Source organism: Terrapene carolina, unplaced genomic scaffold (genome assembly GCF_002925995.2).
Source record: "Terrapene carolina triunguis isolate 2854851 unplaced genomic scaffold, T_m_triunguis-2.0 Scaffold67, whole genome shotgun sequence".
Classification (NCBI taxonomy): Eukaryota; Metazoa; Chordata; order Testudines; family Emydidae; genus Terrapene; species Terrapene triunguis.
This window is the reverse complement of record NW_020664418.1, coordinates 48,830,264-48,849,004: the sequence shown is the minus strand read 5'-3', so window position 1 is coordinate 48,849,004 and position 18,741 is coordinate 48,830,264. Positions and strand designations below refer to the sequence as shown.

General features: G+C 45.8%; 1 protein-coding gene across 8 annotated transcripts in view; it reads left to right on the top strand.

Moving 5' to 3' along the window:
* Window positions 1-18,741, top strand: part of ITGA11 (integrin subunit alpha 11) — a 156,654-nt gene that overhangs the window by 64,503 nt on the left and 73,410 nt on the right. For 7 of the 8 annotated variants that reach the window (XM_026648390.2, XM_026648394.2, XM_026648389.2 and 4 more), the window contains exons 4-10: window positions 2,861-2,952; window positions 6,347-6,461; window positions 8,358-8,485; window positions 11,457-11,605; window positions 12,880-13,024; window positions 14,713-14,878; window positions 15,681-15,751. In XM_026648390.2, coding sequence (XP_026504175.1) covers window positions 2,861-2,952; window positions 6,347-6,461; window positions 8,358-8,485; window positions 11,457-11,605; window positions 12,880-13,024; window positions 14,713-14,878; window positions 15,681-15,751 — 866 coding nt within the window. Of the gene's footprint in view, window positions 1-2,165; window positions 2,216-2,860; window positions 2,953-6,346; window positions 6,462-8,357; window positions 8,486-11,456; window positions 11,606-12,879; window positions 13,025-14,712; window positions 14,879-15,680; window positions 15,752-18,741 lie in introns of those variants that run through there. The other variant, XM_026648397.2, reaches the window with a different exon arrangement.

The following is an 18,741-nucleotide window of genomic DNA, read 5'->3' as shown; positions in this document are numbered from 1 at the left end:
GCGGATGTCTGCGCTACCCCAGATACACTATTTTTAGCACTTTAGTGCGATGAGCTAGAACAGGTACGTCTACACGAGCTGGAATCAAACCCCGTCTCCTAGCATCAGAGGTGAAAGTAAGCCAGTACGCCCCGGTACCACATAGCGGCAAGAGCCGGTGCGCCGTACTGGGGCGGATAGGCTTCCCCTGGCAGAAATTTAAAGGGCCAGGGGCTCCAGCCGCCAGAGCCCTGCTGCCGGAGCCCTGGGGAAGCAGCGACGGGGCTCCGGGAGCTATTTAGAGGATCCGGGGCTGCGGCAGCCGCTCCCGCCCCAGCCCTTAAAATAGCCACCAGAGCCCCTCAGGGCTCTGGCAGCAGGGCTCCGGGGACGATTTAAAGGGTCCGGGGCTCCCACTGCCGCTACCCTCCAGGGCCCTTTAAATTGCCACCCAAGCCCCACTGCTGGAGCCCTGGGGTAGCGGCAGTGGGGCTCTGGCAGTGATTTAAAGGGCCAGCGGCTCCCGGCTGCCGCTACTGCAATGGTGCCCCGGGCCCTTTAAAGCTCTGCCAGAGGCCAGGGCCCCTCCAATGGTGATTTAAAGGGCCCGGGGTTCCCAGCTGCTGCTACCACAGCCCCAGCCCCGGGCCCTTTAAATCCTGATTTAAAGTGCCCCGGGGATTTAAAGGCCCCGCCTCTTCCAGTAGAGGTCCCGCCCCCCTCATAAGGACTCCGGAGTACCGGTAAGTCCTTTAAGTTACTTTCACCCCGCAGAGCGGGTCTTTAACTAAAGATCAAAGCTGCACTGGAAACTTTGGGTGTGCTTTAAAGCACTCCGTTAATGCGTTGAACCCACAGGATGAGAGGAAACCAGACTCTGAGTAGAAAGTGGGGAGACCCAAGACCTTTTATCTTCCCTTGCTGCCCCTGGAGTAGTGGGAGTTGGGGACAGGTTCCCCAGCAATTTGGAGGCTCCAGGGAAGAGGTACCACAACCATAAGCTTTGTGACATTGCCAGGATGTTCTCTGTGGGTATCTCGGGGCTTGATGTGCGTACCTCACCCCTCACCCTGCCTTGCCCCATCTGGCCCCTAGCCTGCGCTGCTCCCCGTGCATGGATCTCTGACCCCAGGGATACCGTGTACAGGAGACAAGGGGAATGGTGACTAGAGGAGACAGCTGCACAGAGGGTTTCCTCCGTGCACGGCTCCACAAGGAGAGTTCAGGGCTTTTACTTTCATGTACAACCCCCTGCCCTTCATTCCCCCTCCAGCACTGATCCTGCGGAAAAGTTCAGCCCCACAATATTCAGATCCATTCTCCTGCCCTCCAGAGGTCTAATGTGTCTGAGATTCCCTGGCTGGGATGTTCTTGGCCTGAAGAATCCCCAGGTGGCACAGGACCAGCATAGCACCTCCTACACCCTGCCCTGCATGCTTGTCCCTACCCTAAGCACCTGGGGTGTGGCTAGTGAAAGTAGGTTCTGACTGAGAGCCAGCTGCTTCCGAGATGCTGAAAAAATCTGTTGGAGGCTGTAACCAGCCAGCTCAAGGTAGAGCAACCCTGAGACTGCTCTAAGTTGCACCTCAGTACTGTCCCAGTGACCATAGGATCAGGAAGGCATAAAAGTGGCTTTAAGTCCCACCCCATCTGTGCCGAGTGCAGGAGTCCCACCTATTATGTTTCCCAATTGTAATTGATTATGAACAAATACAATTCCACTTACAATGGAAAATATCCTTTAAGTTGTAGGTGGGCCGGAGGCATGATATGTACATCTGGCACCGCCCCATGTCTGAGCTTTCTCAAAGTTCAAGGGTTCAGGACTCAAGCTTTTTACATGGGCCTAGTATTCAACCTACCAAGTTCAGCTCAGGATCTATCCTCCCCCAGAGTCTGGGGTATGGGACTGGGGATGGACTTGTGGTTCAGGCTCCTTCCCGGTTAAAAGCCCACAAGAGCCTTGAGAGAGAGGCTGATGCAAGGCCCCAGATGAAAGAAGAGGCCTCCTGCTCTTCCCATTAATTGCTCAGTTTTCTTCTCAGTTCCCACCTTTAGGCGTTGGGGCAAAGGTGGGAAGAACCCTCCTGTCTATCCCACTGTGGTCCAACTTCTCTGAGGCTCTTGGGAGCTGGCAGAGCTCAGATGTGCACTCCAGCGAAGCACGGCCCACGTGCCCAAGAGATGTACAATCATAGTCCCGTGAGCATTTAAAATTGCCAGACCACCCCGACAGGTTAGTGTTTACACCCCCACTAACCACATGCTGGAGACTTGAAGAGACGAAAGTATTTCTTTTGCCGAAGCTAAACGATGTTACCATTAGCCGAATGAAAGCATTGCATTGTGGGACTCTCTCAATTTTAAGAAATGGAATAAATTTGCAAATATACATTGGCAACTGCACGTGTTTCATACCCGCAATTACTTGCTAGACCAGTTCAAAGGTTTTTCTAAGGCTTATTTGGTAGGAAGTCCAGGTTTTTAACTCATGATTCAATTCCCTAGAAGACTTTTTTTCTATTTGTCAGTTCAGCCCATCCAGGGATAGTCTGAGATCTTGGCTCTGTGGCAGTTGCATCTATTGAGCTAAAATACAGGCTCTGTGACATGATCAAGATCAAGATGTCTTGCAGTCCTTCAACTGGATCTGTTCTTACACTTACTAGGATACTCATGGTGGCACAATAAAAATGTGGGATTTTCTGGTTTGTGTTACAATTCTTCTGTCCGCTTGTGGTCTGCCGAGGTGCTTCCTTCACAGTGGTAAAGCTTCGGCCAGCTGGCCAGCCGTGACATATAAAAACATTTCAGAAGCCTGTGTACTAGCCGCACCCTGCTGGATGATACAGCGCATCTAACCTTGGTATTCTTTCTCAAGGAAGAGTAACACTCTCCAATGTGTCAGAGCGCAAAGATAACATGCGTCTTGGCCTGAGTCTGACCACAAACCCCAAGGACAAGAGCTTTCTGGTAAGAAATAAGATACTGTCTATAAATAATTGGCTCTTAATATGCAAACTGCCTGGTGCTTTTTTAGTATATTGAGTCTCTCTCCAGGATCTCTGCAGCAACGTTCCTCTTGCTATTTGTCTGTCGTTTATTTCATTAACTTAACCCCAACAGGATTGTTTTATCCAGTTATGAATATAAAGGCGAGACCTCCACTTTCCAAGATGGTAGCAGCTTCTCCAGCCTGCCAAAGGAAAATGCATTTTCCAAACACCTACAGTTAACATTTCACGTCAATGTTCTGTTGACCTCATGGATCAAGCTTTCAGTCTTGGCTTCTATTGCGGCATGCCTCCTTTTGTGCATGGAAAAATGAAGCCTTTGCTAGTTGGCATTAAGGGGCTCATAGGGTCACAATGTCTACACTACACACAAAGCACAGGCTCTTAATCAAGTTGGCGCTCAAGCTCCCCTTCCGTCCACACACAAATCAGTTTGACTCGGGACAGCGAGCACTCAGGACCCACATCCGAGGATGCTGCTAGCAGGGGGGATGGGTCAGATCCCAAGTCCCGCTGTGACTTGGGTCCAGCCCTGTCATTTTGCAGTGTAGACATAGCTCAAACCGCAGACCTGAGTCAGAAGGTTTATATAGTGCAGTATTCAGAGTAGCAGCCGTGTTAGTCTGTATCCGAAAAAAGAACAGGCACCTTAGAGACTAACAAATTTATTTGAGCATAAGCTTTCATGGGCTACAGCCCACTTCATCGGATGCATAGAATGGAACACACAGAAAGAAGATATTTATACATACAGAGAACATGAAAGGGTGGAAGTAGCCATACCAACTGTAAGAGGCCAATCAATTGAGATGAGCTATCATCAGCAGGAGAAAAAAAACTTTTGAAGTGATAATGGAGATGACCCATAGAAGGTGTGGGGAGAACTTAACATGGGGAAATAGATTCAATTAGTGTAATGACCCAACCATTCCCAGTCTCTGTTTAAACCTAAGTTAATTGTATCTAATTTGCATATTAATTCAAATTCAGCAGTCTCTCTTTGGAGTCTGTTTTTGAAGTTTTTTTGTTGCAAAATTGCCACCTTCAAGTCTGTCACTGAGTGGTTAGAGAGGTTGAAGTGTTCTCCCACTGGTTTTTGTATGTTATGATTCCTGATGTCAGATTTGTGTCCATTTATTCTTTTGCATAGAGATTGTCCAGTTTGGCCAATGTACATGGCAGAGGGGCATTGCTGGCACATGATGGCATATATCACATTGGTAGATGTGCAGGTGAACGAGTCCCTGATGGTACGGCTGATGTGATTAGGTCCTATGATAGTGTCACTTGAATAGATATGTGGACAGAGTTGGCATCGGGCTTTGTTGCAAGGATAGGTTCCTGGGTTAGTGTTTATGTTGTATGGTGTGTGGTTGCTGGTGAGTATTTGCTTCAGGTTGGGGGGCTGTCTGTAAGCGAGGACTGGCCTGTCTCCCAAGATCTGTGAGAGTGAGGGATCATCTTTCAGAATAGGTTGTAGATCTTTGATGATGTGCTGGAGAGGTTTTAGTTGGGGGCTGAAGGTGACGGCTAGTGGCGTTCCGTTATTTACTTTGTTGGGCCTGTCCTGTAGTAGGTGACTTCTAGGTACTCTTCTGGCTCTGTCAATCTGTTTTTTCACTTCAGCAGGTGGGTATTGTAGTTTTAAGAATGCTTGATAGAGATCTTGTAGGTGTTTATCTCTGTCTGAGGGATTGGAGCATATGCGGTTGTATCTTAGTGCTTGGCTGTAGACAATGGATCGTGTGGTGTATCCTGGAGGGAAGCTGGAGGCATGTAGGTAAGTATAGCGGTCAGTAGGTTTCCGGTATAGGGTGGTGTTTATGTGACCATCACTTATTAGCACAGTAGTGTCTAGGAAATGGACCGCTTGTGTGGATTGGTCTAGGCTGAGGTTGATGGTGGGATGGAAATTGTTAAAATCATGGTGGAATTCCTCGAGGGCTTCTTTTTCATGGGTCCAGATGATGAAGATGTCATCAATGTAGCGCAAGTAGAGTAGGGGCGTTAGGGGACGAGAGCTAAGGAAGCGTTGTTCTAAGTCAGCCATAAAAATGTTGGCATACTGTGGGGCCATGCGGGTACCCATAGCAGTGCCGCTGACTTGAAGGTATATATTGTCCCCAAATGTGAAATAGTTATGGGTGAGGACAAAGTCACAAAGTTCAGCCACCAGGTTTGCCGTGATATTATCAGGGATACTATTCTATGCTATGGCTTGTAGTCCATCTTTGTGTGGAATGTTGGTGTAGAGGGCTTCTACATCCATAGTGGCCAGGATGGTGTTTTCTGGAAGATCACCGGTGGATTGTAGTTTCCCCAGGAAGTCAGTGGTGTCTCGAAGATAGCTGGGAGTGCTGGTAGGAGAGAGTCCACATAGCCAGACAATCCTGCTGTTAGGGTGCCAATCCTTGAGATGATGGGGCATCCAGGATTTCCAGGTTTATGGATCTTGGGTAGCAAATAGAATACCCCTGCTCGGGGTTCTAGGCATGTATCTGTACAGATCTGTTCCTGTGCTTTTTCAGGCAGTATGGACATGTTTGTATGGCTGTGCAACCCACGTCCAGCAATTGTAAGCCCAGATTTGCAAAGCTCAAACACAGGCTTGGAAACATCAAGTCCCCAAGCCCGGGTCCCAAAGAGCCGGCTTTACAATGCGATGTAGACATCCCCTTAGGTTCCTGAGAAATGGATAATGCAAATTGGCTCCACACATTCTTGCCATTCTGATACTGCCATTTCTGACTCCTGGCAAGCTGCTGCCTCCACACTGTCTGCTGCCACTGCCAATGCATACAGATCTAGAGCCTTATATGACAAGGTGAGGATTTTTCTAAATCCAGCCCAAAGCCTGGCAGGGAACTCCTCCTAAACAGAAGATATTGGTACAGGATAAAATGCTAGTACACCCTTGCCATGAGCCAACATCCTGCAAGTTAAATCTGCCTTAGCATAACCCACAAACACCCAATCATCCCAAGAGTTCACATATTTTAGAAAGGAAAATACTTGTCACTTCCTTACTTAGGCCATTTTCTCCCTCTGTTTCTACTTTCTGCTCTCCCTTCAGGATCTGTGACCCCCCTGGCTGTCTTCTCCACATGCGCACAATGTTCTTAATGGCTAAAGTCTCATTGTAATTTGCTCTGGAGAAACCCCACGTAGTGTGCTTCTTCATGCAGGCTGAGCTGGCATTGGAGGGGTTTGGCCAGAATAGTCCCCAAGTCGTACATAGGTGCAGATCTCTGATTCTTCGCTATAGATTTTTATAGCCTGTAAATCAGAGGCTAAGTAAGTGGCAGTTTTTCAACCCCTCACTGATGTTTTATTTTTCCCAATTTTCTTGACAGGCTTGCAGCCCTCTCTGGTCCCATGAGTGCGGAAGCTCTTACTATACCACAGGAATGTGCTCCAGGGTGAACTCCAACTTCAGATTCTCGAAGACCATCGCTCCTGCTCTCCAGAGTATGAGACACAATCTGTTATGTAGCCTCTAACTCAAACCCTGCTTTTGAAGTTAAATAGAATTTTTGTTCTTTAATCACTTCATGCCATTGAGAAAACAAAGTGAAGTCAGGATTTAAAAGGAAGCAAGATAGCAAAGGAAATGATTCGAGAAAGGCGACCCAAAGGGGATTACATGCACAGACATCTGGCCAACATTTTCCTTTTGAGTGACACTCGAGGAAGACAAAGCACCTTATGCTCCGAAAACCAGAAATAAGTGTCCGGCATATTTGATCAGCACCCTTCAGTGTATTGGGAAGGGAAAAGAGGGAAAGAATTCAGGCATTGGCTGCACATAACAAAGCTGATTTGCTGAACAGCTAAAAATGTTGGCCAGTATTTTCAAACCTGGTTGCGTAAAGTCAGCCACCTGGCTCCATATTTAGGCACTAAATAAGTGTCCTGGTTTTCATGGGCACTCAGCATCCACAGCTGCTGTTGGGTTCAGTGGAGGTTCTGGGTTCTCAGCCCCTCTGAAAAATCAAGCCACTTATTTAGCTGCCAACATTGACATCCTCTTTTGGGGTAATTTTGGCTTCCATCCTGTTGAACAGGCCGCTGATGAGCTGGGGTTTCTTTGGGTAATGGAGGGGAGTGAATTCAGAGCCTACTAACATTTTAACCGTATTTTTCTTTAAATTTCCCCTCTTATAATGTAATGTTGTAGGATGAATTTCTCCCATTGGTGCCCCGTTTGTGCAAGTTGATGATGTCATTTCAGACGTTCTTATCAATCAGAGATGCTGCTATGATCACATTGAGAAGTGTAACTGATGCCTTGGAAGAAACTAGATTACCAAGCCTAACTTTATCTTAAAATAATAATTGAACAAGCATGAAATATAAAGTCCTCCTTCCATTTGGAGCAGTTGATATGAGACCACTCAAGCTCCCTTCCCCGTGATTTATGAGTTCACGAGACCCTTCTGATAGAATCATGTACCCACTGAATCATGGCATGTCCATGCTTTGCTCCCCCAACAGTTCTCTGAGACACGTCATTCATTATTATAAAATACGAGGGCATAAAAGAAAGCCATAAGGATAACACTGGACAATGGCAGGCTTCAGAAAGGAAACTGACCAATCCACTGCCTCCTTTTCATCAGCTCATTTGATCAGTCCTTCGTAATGTGTTGCTATTGGACAAAACGCTGAAGTCCTCACTTGATTTTTTTTTTTTTGGCTTAATCTTTACTGTGGCAAAAGCTCCCCTTCTCTTTAGTTGGAGCAAATACTGATCTATACCTATTTCCTGAGCACTATCCATGTGCTGAGTGCTGGGTAACATAGAAGAAGGCATGGTCCCTGTCCCAGGAAGTTACAATGCCAGGATCAGATTCTCCCACACTTCCACTGGGTGCATCACCTCCTGCTGGCGCTGATTCTGCATGGTGCGTAGGCATGTGCTTATCTCACACTGAAGTTAAGCAGATGCTTAAGCACTTAAGGGCCTCTTTGAGTTGCCCCCTTGAAATCAAAGGGATGACTCACAGAGTAAAGTACTACTCAACATGAGTAATGGTGGCAGAATCGGGCCCTAAACATTTGAAGTAATCTAATACACTGGATGGAGGTCCAAATCTGAATCGGAGCCGGCAATCTGAGATTGCTTATGTACAATATTATTCTTAGAAAGTTCTCCAGCTCTCTCCTGCCAGAGCTAACCAGGGGTGTGGGCTCTCTCAATCTCATTTAAGCGAATGTGACCTGAAGGTCTTTACGTCTGATTGAAATCAGATTTTTCACACAAATCACAAGAGCGAGTACCTGGCTGCAGGGAATAAAGCCATAAATTTCCACTTTGCAGTTGTTGCCAAGGTCTTTCAATAATATGCTGTGTATTTTCCACAGGATGCCAAACGTACATGGACATAATCATCGTTCTGGATGGATCGAACAGCATATATCCCTGGGTTGAAGTGCAACATTTCCTGATAAACATCTTGAAAAAGTTTTACATTGGGCCTGGTCAGATACAGGTAAGCACGTCCCTGGTCATTCTTTGCATTTACGGCTCTGTTCATCCTTGCGCTACAGATTTTCCTGCTCCATTTCCTAGGAGAAATGTCCCTTTGGTGCCAATATACAGCAACTTGGCAAGGCGCTTGCCCAGAATAAACCTGCAGAGTATGTATTTGAAAGCTGAGCCAATGGAAATACTGCTCACGTTAATGTTCTTAACTGAAATATGGAGTAAGGAACAACCCACGCAATGAAATGGGAAGGAAGGAGGATGGTTAAGTTATGTGAGACTCAATCAGCATCGCTCTGTGTTTATGCAGTTTGTAGCAGCTGTGGAGAGTACTCCATCATTTTCTTGCTGGGCCTTATTGGCTATCTCTACACAGCAAAGAAAAACCTATGGCTGGCCCGTGGCAGCCAACTCCGGCTTGCAGGGCTGTTACCTGCACGAAATTCTCTGTTGCTCACACACTCGAGGGCACCCACCTTTACCCAGTTCCTAGTGCTCCAGGTGAAAAGCACCTAACTTTACCCTTCTGTGGGCTCCGGGAAAACACCGTTTCCCTGTGGATTCAGGGCTTAATCTTTTGCGGGTTTATGGGGTCTTTTACCAGTGAAAGAGCCTTACACAGTAATATCCTACATAACCTCTAGTTATTAACAGTCACCAAAAACAGAAGGCACATGCTACACAGACAGTGCTCACACTCCCAATAAGACAGATGAACTTTTCTTGATGGCCAGGCAGGATCAGGTCCATGTGGGGGACTCCAGTTTCTGCACTGTGTCATTGGCAGAGGGTTGAGGTCTGGCAGCTCTGATCTTTGGGGCTGTGTCCTGGAGTTGGTTCCCAAAGAACTTCCTTTTGGACCCCAGTTTATATAGTGGTATTTGATTCCTTTTTAGCTGTACCTTAACCAACCATTATACTAAAATTTTACTAACCAATCCTAACATAGTGTAACAAAGTTCTCTAACCAATCCTATCCCACCACCTTAATTAATTTACACCTAGCAAAATTAATTATGTAACAGACAGAAACAATTAAAGAACCAGACAGAGACCATACAGATAAACAGTAGGGAAGTGGGGACCATAATGACAAAACAATAAAGAAATGAGGATTTCACAACCACAACTATTGAGAAGTGATTTCTCAACAGACAGAATGCTGTCAAACTAAGTTTTCTTTAACCATGTTAAGATCTGTTTCTTTATCTGGTGATAGTGGGTGCCATTAGGATGGGGTCTCCTTTTTAACAGCCTGATATTATATTAGAATATAGAATATCAGGGTTGGAAGGAACCTTAGGAGGTCATCTAGTCCAACCCCCTACTCAAAGCAGGACCCATCCCCAGACAGATTTTTGCCCCAGATCCCTAAATGGCCCCCTCAAGGATTGAACTCACAACCCTGGGTTTAGCAGGCCAATGCTCAAATCACTGAGCTATCCCTCCCCGATTTAGATGGAATGTGAGGATGTGACTTCCTGCTTCTCAGCTAACGGCTCCTGCTCGGCTGCTCTTTTAATCTGGCTGCAGACGAAGGCCTGATCCTTACAGGGCAGTTTCATTGCTGTGTCAACTTCTGGGCTCAGTCCAGAGCCTCAGATCTGGGACCCACCCACCTCACAGGGTCCTAGAGCCCGGGCCCCAGTTCGAGCCTGAGCGTCTACACAGCAATGAAACAGCCCCGCGGCCAGACCCGGCGAGCCTGAGACGGCTGGCATGGGCCAGCTGCCGGTGTCTAGTTGCTTTGTAGACATGCCCATTATGGCTGACGTTGGTACCTAGGTTTGTGACTGAGAAGCCAGTAAGAGTAGGGGGGAATACGACATAAGGATTTCAGCCAATTTCTGAGTCCCCAAAACTGCACAAAGAGCCACCCTGTACGTCCTCAACAAGAGAAGACACCGGTCAGCATTATGGGGCCAGAGGACCTGGTCTGCACAATTTAACACCTAGGTTCCCAACCACACCACCACCCCTCTTCCCTTGGCAGTTTGAGCCTGGGTGATAGCTGGCCAGAATATGGACCCTCGATTAATGCTGGCTTTGTATCGTCAACTGTCATTTGGGGGGAAATATGGAGCAGAATTTGACTGAGTTTAACTTGAACTGTGGGCAGAGATGACTGTGGTGAGAACACGCTGAAATAGAGTCTTCTCTGCCAGTTACGCGTAAAAAGACGTCCAAAAGTTCCCCTTACACAAGGATGGATTCTAGTATCTAAGTCCCAGCAGAAATATGGCTGAGAACAGTTTGTTTGCCAGATCTTCTTGTATGGAGCAGAACTTGTTTAGTGGCTGATCTATCTTCATGCACTTTTAATGGACTACAATTAATTTCCACACTAATATTGGCAGAGATGCTACTGCAAACTCTTTTTGGATTCGCTTATGTATGTTGTCAGTGCCAAACCTCTAGCACTATTAAAAGACCAACAGCTTCCTGCCTTCCTTTTTCCTTCTGTGCTTCATTGTTCCCTGGGCTCAGAAACGGCTGGGCTGTTGGCTTTCCCTACACAGAATTAGGAGACATTTGCAGCTAGTTTTGGGGCTATGCAACAGGTGTACCTGGAAAAAAGCTTCTGTTCTTGTGTGTGCACTCACAAGGCTATGTGACCTTGCTCCTTTTCAGTGTCTTTGAATTGTAAGGTTCCCTGGTGAACTTTTTTGTGTGCAGGTCACTAAATAAACCTATATTATTATCACAGCAGTAGACATACCTGTTAGTCCAATTACTTGTAGCACAGAAGCAATGTAAGTATGGAAAAACCTGGTTTCGTTGCAGATGGCCCCATTACTACACACCCGGACTCCTAATCCCCACATTTCTAGTAAATCATACAACAGTCAGTTCTGTAGAACTATATACTGTATATTAACTGAAATTCTACTTGATCACTAAAACAGGCTCTTTGTTTCTCGGGTGACTGCTATGATGTGTGGTATTTGCATCCTTTGTAATGCTCCTTTAATTCCTAGGTTGGAGTTGTTCAGTATGGAGAAGACGTCGTGCATGAATTTCATTTAAATGACTACAGGTCTGTAAAAGATGTGGTGGAAGCTGCTAGTCACATAGAGCAGAGAGGAGGTACAGAAACCAGGACAGCATACGGGATAGAATTTGCTCGGTAAATCACAAATAGGGACTCACATTTATTCTAATTACAACTTTCTTTCTTTCTTTCTTTCTTTCTTTCTTTCTTTCTTTCTTTCTTTCTTTCTTTCTTTCTTTCTTTCCAGGTGTTTTGAAAAGTTAAACAATAGTCTCTGAACTAGGGGATATTTCCAGACAAAGCCATAATGATACTTTGTAACAGAATATATCCAGTTCAATCTGCCACTGCAGCCGAACCCAGGAGGAGGGAATCAAGAATTGCTGTATGTCAGCGTGACACCCCCCGACTCCTGAAACTGGCGAGATCATTTCAGCCCCTGCCCAGTGGTCCCCAGGCGCGTCTTTCACCAGCCAAGCATTACCACCCCCAACATACCTCTATCCTGGGGCTGGGATAAGGGGGCATAGACCTGGCTATTGTGGCGGCTCTACACTAGACCAGGGAAATCCCCAACCTGTTGATTAAGCTGGTTTTCTGCATGCTTTGTGCTGAGCAGGAGGAAAGGACTCAGGCCCATTTATGTCAGGGATATCTACCTCTTTCTGAACCTAACCTGGCTTGCACTGTTCAGATCCAGAGTCAAACCGGAAATATGAACTAGCCCAGTGGCTGGAGGAGTTCTGATCTGAGAGTGCGACGTGAACACGCCGCAGCAGAGCTCTATAAAGACCAGAACCAGCCTACAGTTCAGATCTTGTTTTTTCTTCACCCCGTCTCTCCCTCTTTTGTTGCAGAATTGCAAGTGGTGCGAGATTAGTAGGAATATTGACCACTAAACCACAGCACTATCGCCCTTAATTTATAACTGAATTTGTGGGCACTTTTTAATACAAAGACTGAGCCAGATTCTGATCTGTTATATGATGTAAACCTGGAGCAAGTCCTCTGATTTAATGGAGTTGTTCCACAGGGAGATTACAAGTGGTTCCACTATGAGGAAATATTGCTTCTTCACACCAAAAAGCTTTCCGAGAATCCCATATTTTGTTGGATTTCCTTTTTAATTTAAGAACTCGCAGCCCATTAATATAACAGTTTGTGGTTTGTGAGTCGACCCCGGAGTAGATTCCTGTTGATCTGAATGGAATGAGAATCTTGCAATATGTTCAGGTTAAACCGGAGTTCAGCCAAGAGAAGGGGTTTTTCATGTAAGTGGCACAGGCCAATGTGACGCATGTGAAACACACCCAGCATGGCAATGTATATTAAGGTATGTTCTGATCAGAAGAAACCTCTTGCAGCCAGCCTGCTGCTTTGCACCGCCCAATATTTCCTTTTCCTTTCAGCTCAGAAGCCTTTCAGAAAGGTGGGCGAAAGGGAGCAAAGAAAGTGATGATTGTAATAACCGATGGGGAATCCCATGACAGCCCAGACCTGGAGAAGGTGATTGAAAACAGTGAGAAGGACAATGTCACCAGATATGCTGTGGCAGTAAGTCACTCTCCTATTTAACAATACATTGTAGCTCCTCTATAGTGACCCACTAAGCTTGGCATCTGCCCAACTTCCCCATCTGTGAAATGGGTACAGACAGGTAACAATACAGGGGCATTCTTCTCCTTTGCCTTGTCCCGTCGGTCCAGGTTGGCTGCTCCTCTTCTTCATCCCAGATGAGGGTGGAGGCTAGAAGATCCCCACTTAGGGTCAGGAACCAGGCACCTCTACTGCCCTGACAGAGAGGCAAGGGGCCAAAGGTCAGGTGCACTAACAGCTAGGCCGCCCAGCCCTCCAGGCCCCCTATCCCAGTGCGCTTCTCACTGTGACGTTGCACTCCATATGTTTTATGGAAATATGCTAAGGAGTGTGAATATAATGTAACTGAATATGCTTCATGCAAAAGGTCTCTTGTAAGATATCATTACAAAGCTTATAATCTACTGAGTGTGTTCATCCTATTTGTATGTATGTATCATTCTTGTATCTAAAGCTAGAAATCTGAAGTATTACTCTGCATAGTTACAATAGGACTTCAAAGTGTGGGCCATTAATGGTGGCTTAGAATCTTGATGGCTCCCATTAACTAGGACAATTGGTTGTGAATGGCTCTTTTTATTCGCAAACTTTCCTGGGTACCTGCAGGCCAGCCCTGAAAGAATGGAGAATGAGGTCTTACAGTGACATGTGATCATGTCACCTGGTACTAAAATCCATCTTAAACCTGGTGCTTTTCCATTTAGAAGGAGGGGTGGGAACCCAGAGAGAGACAAAGGATACCCACCTTGTGCCAAAGATATAAAAGGGGGTGGAACAGAACAAAGGGGGCTGCCAGTCATAAGAAATCCCCTAGTTACCACCTGAGCTGGATCTAACAAGAACTGTACCAGGGGAAAGGATTGGGCCCAGACTAAGAAGGAGTCTAGTCTGTGAAAGAAGCTTATTGGAACATCTCTGAGGGTGAGATTTACCTGTATTCAGTTTCTTAAATGTATTAGGCTTAGACTTGCATGTTTTGTTTTATTTTGCTTGGTAACTTACTTTGTTCTGTCTGTTATTACTTGAAACCACTTAAATCCTACTTTTTATACTTAATAAAATCACTTATGTTTATTAATTAACCCACAGTAAGTGATTAATACCTTGGGGAGCAAACAGCTGTGCATATCTCTCTATCAGTGTTATAGAGGGTGGACAATTTATGAGTTTACCCCGTATAAGCTTTATACAGAGTAAAACGGATTTATTTGGGGTTTGGATCCTATTGGGAGCTGGGTGTCTGGGTGCTGCAGATAGGTAACTTGCTGAGCAGTTTTTGGTTAAAGTCTGCAGCTTTGGGGACGTGGACCAGACCTGGGTCTGTGTTGCAGCAGGCTAGCGTGTCTGCTCAACAAGGCAGGGTTCTGGAGTCCCAAGCTGGCAGGGAAAAGGGGCTCAGAGGTAGTTTTAGCACGTCAGGTGACAGTCCCAAGGGGGTCTCTGTGACCCAACCCATCACACTCACTTCCTGATCTCAGCCTTTAATTGAATTGCAAGTACAAAATGCAGGGACTGATTTTATGGATGTCTATGGCATCTTTGTAGAGGGAGGCTTCTCTTTTGAAAACCTGCCCCTTGGCATCTTGGGAACGCTATGTCCATTATGTGGAAACATTAGACGATTTATTTTTGTTTTTCACATCCAGGTTCTGGGGTATTATAATAGAAGAGGAATCAACCCAGCAGCATTTTTGAAAGAAATAAAATTTATAGCAAGTGATCCAGATGACAAGCATTTCTTTAATGTCACAGATGAAGCGGCACTTAAGGATATTGTGGATGCACTGGGAGAGAGGATATTTAGTTTGGAAGGTGAGTGATGTACATTTCCTGCATTCTAACAGGTTTATAGTGTTTCTAACTTCCACATATTCCTACAGACCATCTTCAGTTTTAGGATAAACCTGCGTGTTTCTTTGTTAGCCAACCCAAACATTTGACCTTCTAACTAGAATGGAGTCTGCTGGGCATTTTCCTAACATTAATAACATCATGCTTTGTTAATTAAAACAACTGCATTTGCCTATGTGTTGAAAGACATCGCGTGCACGGAACATCACGTGCACCTCCGACGTAAGAGGAGCAGCAACAATTCCCAAATTAAGGTTGCCTAACATTTTCCATTATGAAAAAATCTTTGCAACCTTTATTCGAAGATCTTTAATGCTTCCAGCAGACTTTTGAAATTTGCTGGGGGATAGTCTGGCAGTTAGTTTGGTGCCTTTTACTGACCCCATGAAAATCCATTCAGATTTGGCCATGTTATAAGCAGTCAAAGCTCACCATATTATGGGTGTGTATAGCATATGTAAGGTGCAATCGTCTAAACCTGTATTCCTTTGTAACTATATGGACACCTGTGAGAAAATGAGGCACTTCTACACAGGCAGAACTTGCCATATTTAGTCACTGGGCTAGATCCTTAGCTGGTGTGAATTGGTGTAATTCTCTTGACTTCAGTGATGTTATACCAGTTTACCCCAGCTGAGGAATTGGCCTTTCCTGTTCTGAAGTTACAGGGGGAGGTAGTAGTTCATTGTGCCTAAGTCCATTAGGTAACTGGCGATCTCCTCTAGGACAGGTCTTTAATTTAAACGTCTCTTTTTTATTCTAGGTACCAACAAAAACGAAATCTCCTTTGGACTTGAAATGTCCCAGACTGGATTTTCATCACACATTGTGGAAGTAAGAGAACAGATTTGTTTTTCTCTCCCATTCAAGTATTTTTTTGCAGGTAACTGTCCTATGGAAAGCAGATGTAGTGGCTTTTGGTTTTATGGTGTATGAATCCATGTTGCAAATACATGGCCCAGAAGGCTCTGATGTGCATTAGGGTTTGGAGATGGCTCAAGGTCTTGATCCCTGAGGAGGAGTCTATTTTTCCTGTTGTACATTGATACTAACTCCCAGAGTAAGTGTCCTGAATTTTTCCGGTATGTTTCCGTTTCACTCTTGATGGAAAGAGATGCCATTCCAGAGCTGACACCCTGATAGGAATGTGTGGGATGAACATTGAAATGAAAATCATTTCTCTCTGGAGCCGATGGGCCAAATTCTACCTGGCACAACTCCACCACAGTGTGGGGAGTTGCGTTCACTCACACTGTGCCTGCGCTCTCCTTTTAAACCTTACCTAACCAGTCAGTGCATTCCAGAGACGTCAGCTGAGGTTTCTTAGTGGCACCACTTACTCAGTACGAATAGCCGAAGGGAGCAGTGAGTGCCAGGTTCCTTGGTAGCTGGAATCAGCGCTGTGAACCGATCTGACTCCTCCCTGGAACTTGGGTGGAAGTCCAGGCTTTCCGGAATGTTTAGCCGATGTTTATAAACACAATAAAACATCTTTACTGGTCTCATCTCGAAATAGGAGGGCAAATGAATGAGTCATCTCAGTATTTATATATATATTTATTTTAGTTATTAGCTTTAGATGGAGAGGGGCAAGCAAACGTTTTATACAAGCTAGTGTTGACAGTTGAAATAGACAAGGCAAAGAGGGGGTGGGGAGAAAGTGCTGTTATCCTCACAACGGAAGCATAAGAGGTTTGTCCCAGGGCACGGGGGAATCTATGGCAGAGCCCAGAATTTGAACCCAGACCTCCTGCGTCCATTCCTTTCCAAGTGGGGAGAGATGGGACTGAATCAGCGTGACTGGAGGAAATGGTGGGGGGATGAGCAGTCACTGCAATGCTCACACGGCAGCGTTACCGGTGTCCCCTGCATTTTCACATCCGACTAGTGCTGTGCTCTTCACCCGGTGAGCGCCTCTGGCATTCCCATCCCTTCCCAGCTGGGACCTGCACCTTGACGGGGTGTTGCTGCCTAATGAGAGGGACCCTCACGCTGCAAGGGATGCAGGTTGGGGGGTGGCTTCCCACTGCCCACCTGTGTCACGCCAGCCACAGTCTGACCCCCTTGCCATTGTTCCTTGTCTGGATGGGTCCAGCCCCTTTCACGTGACACGTCAGGAAGCAGAGGAGGAAGGGGGTTCCTGGGACTCGGCCCTTTGACCCAGAAGGAGAGTAAACGCCATGGGTTGTGCTCAGGCTGCATCCAAGATGCCATCTGCAGTCAGAGGCTGATCCAAAGCCCAGGGAAGTCAATGGGAGCCTTTCCTTTAAGTTCCTATAAGTTCAGTGGACTTTGGATCAGCCTAAAATGAGGGTGGTTCTGGCCTTAAAAACCCAGCACAGCTTGAAATATTTACAGCCATCCAAATGCGAGAGCAGGTTGAGCAGTTAAATCAGGCAGTGTATTATGGGGCCGTTAGTTATAGATAAACTTGGTGATGGAAACACGACTACAGACACGATCTCAAATGTTACCCAGAAAATGACTTTCTCCAGCTCTGTTTCCTCTCTTTGTCTTCCATCCTGCCTTTCTCTGCACCTGCTAACAGCTGCTGTCCAGCACCCGTTGTACTGCCAGGAGGGTAGCTGGACTTCTCCGCCAGAAGAATCAACAGCTTTTAACCAGTCTTCAGCCTTGCTTTGTTGTTTGCTTAAAGACAGACTTTTTTAGTAGTCTTGCCAAAGCAGAAAAGATTGCAGGAATTGGCACGTCTGCGAATATTTCAGTTGCTAACTTGGCACTTGGATTTAATGCACATGGCTTAACTGCTTTTAAATGCTAGATGTTCTTCTAAACACATCTAGTACACTACTGAAATGCAATGTGACAAGGTGCAAAAGACAATGCTGCTAGGATCAGTTGGACTCTTGGAAATGAAAAGGTCGTTGAAAAGCCAGGGCTTGATTGGAAATATCGTTACAGTAGTTTTAAAAATATACCTTTCTGTGAATGCTTTGGAGACTTGCTTCCTTGAAGCTTTACTTGCTAAGTTCATCAGTCTTTCTGAAAATGACAAGTGTGATTTGTGGGAATAACTTTTTCTTGTTTTTCCTATAACCTATAGTGAGTCATCAAGCCAAATAAATACACTGCCGAGGAATTATAATTTCAGGAAAACTTCCAAAAAAAAAGAGCTGATAAATTTCCTAAAGGGGAAAACAACTAATTAGATTCTTCTCGTTACTCTCATTGATTTCAAACATCTGGCTTTAATCAGGATTTGCCCATATGTCCCATGAGGGGAATAATTGTATCTACATGGTAACAAATATTTTAAACAGAGAGAGGGGCCCAAAAATTAACCTTGAATCCACCCCACCTGTTCCTTCTGAACATGTGTGTGGCAGAGCCGAGGGAATCCAATTTGAATCCCCTTATCTGAATCTGATATTATGGATTTGGTTTGAGGTCTGATCCAGAACTGAGCCTGCTCTCCTGTTCTGGTAGAATCAACTAATCTCAGGAGATTTCCGGTGCTTGGGGTCAAAATCTCAGGAGACCAGCTGGGGAGATTTCAGGGCCATCAAACCAAAACTGTAGTCCTAGCTTGACACAAAATCAAGGCTCAAACCCTGACCTGACCTGACCCTCTTTCACATCCAAACACTGTACCCTGAGCCCAACGTCAAAAACTATGGACGGGGCCAATTCGAAATCAGATGTGGAACTGAAGTAGTGATGGCTCCCATGTAAATCACTGGCTAAATCCTCATTCGTTTCACTGGGAGCGGGATTGGGGCACAAGGGGGGGACCGGGGCACTGGTGCGGTTTAGTGGCCCAATCCCATTGTCTTTCAAAGGCAAAGGGATGTGCTGCCAAGTCA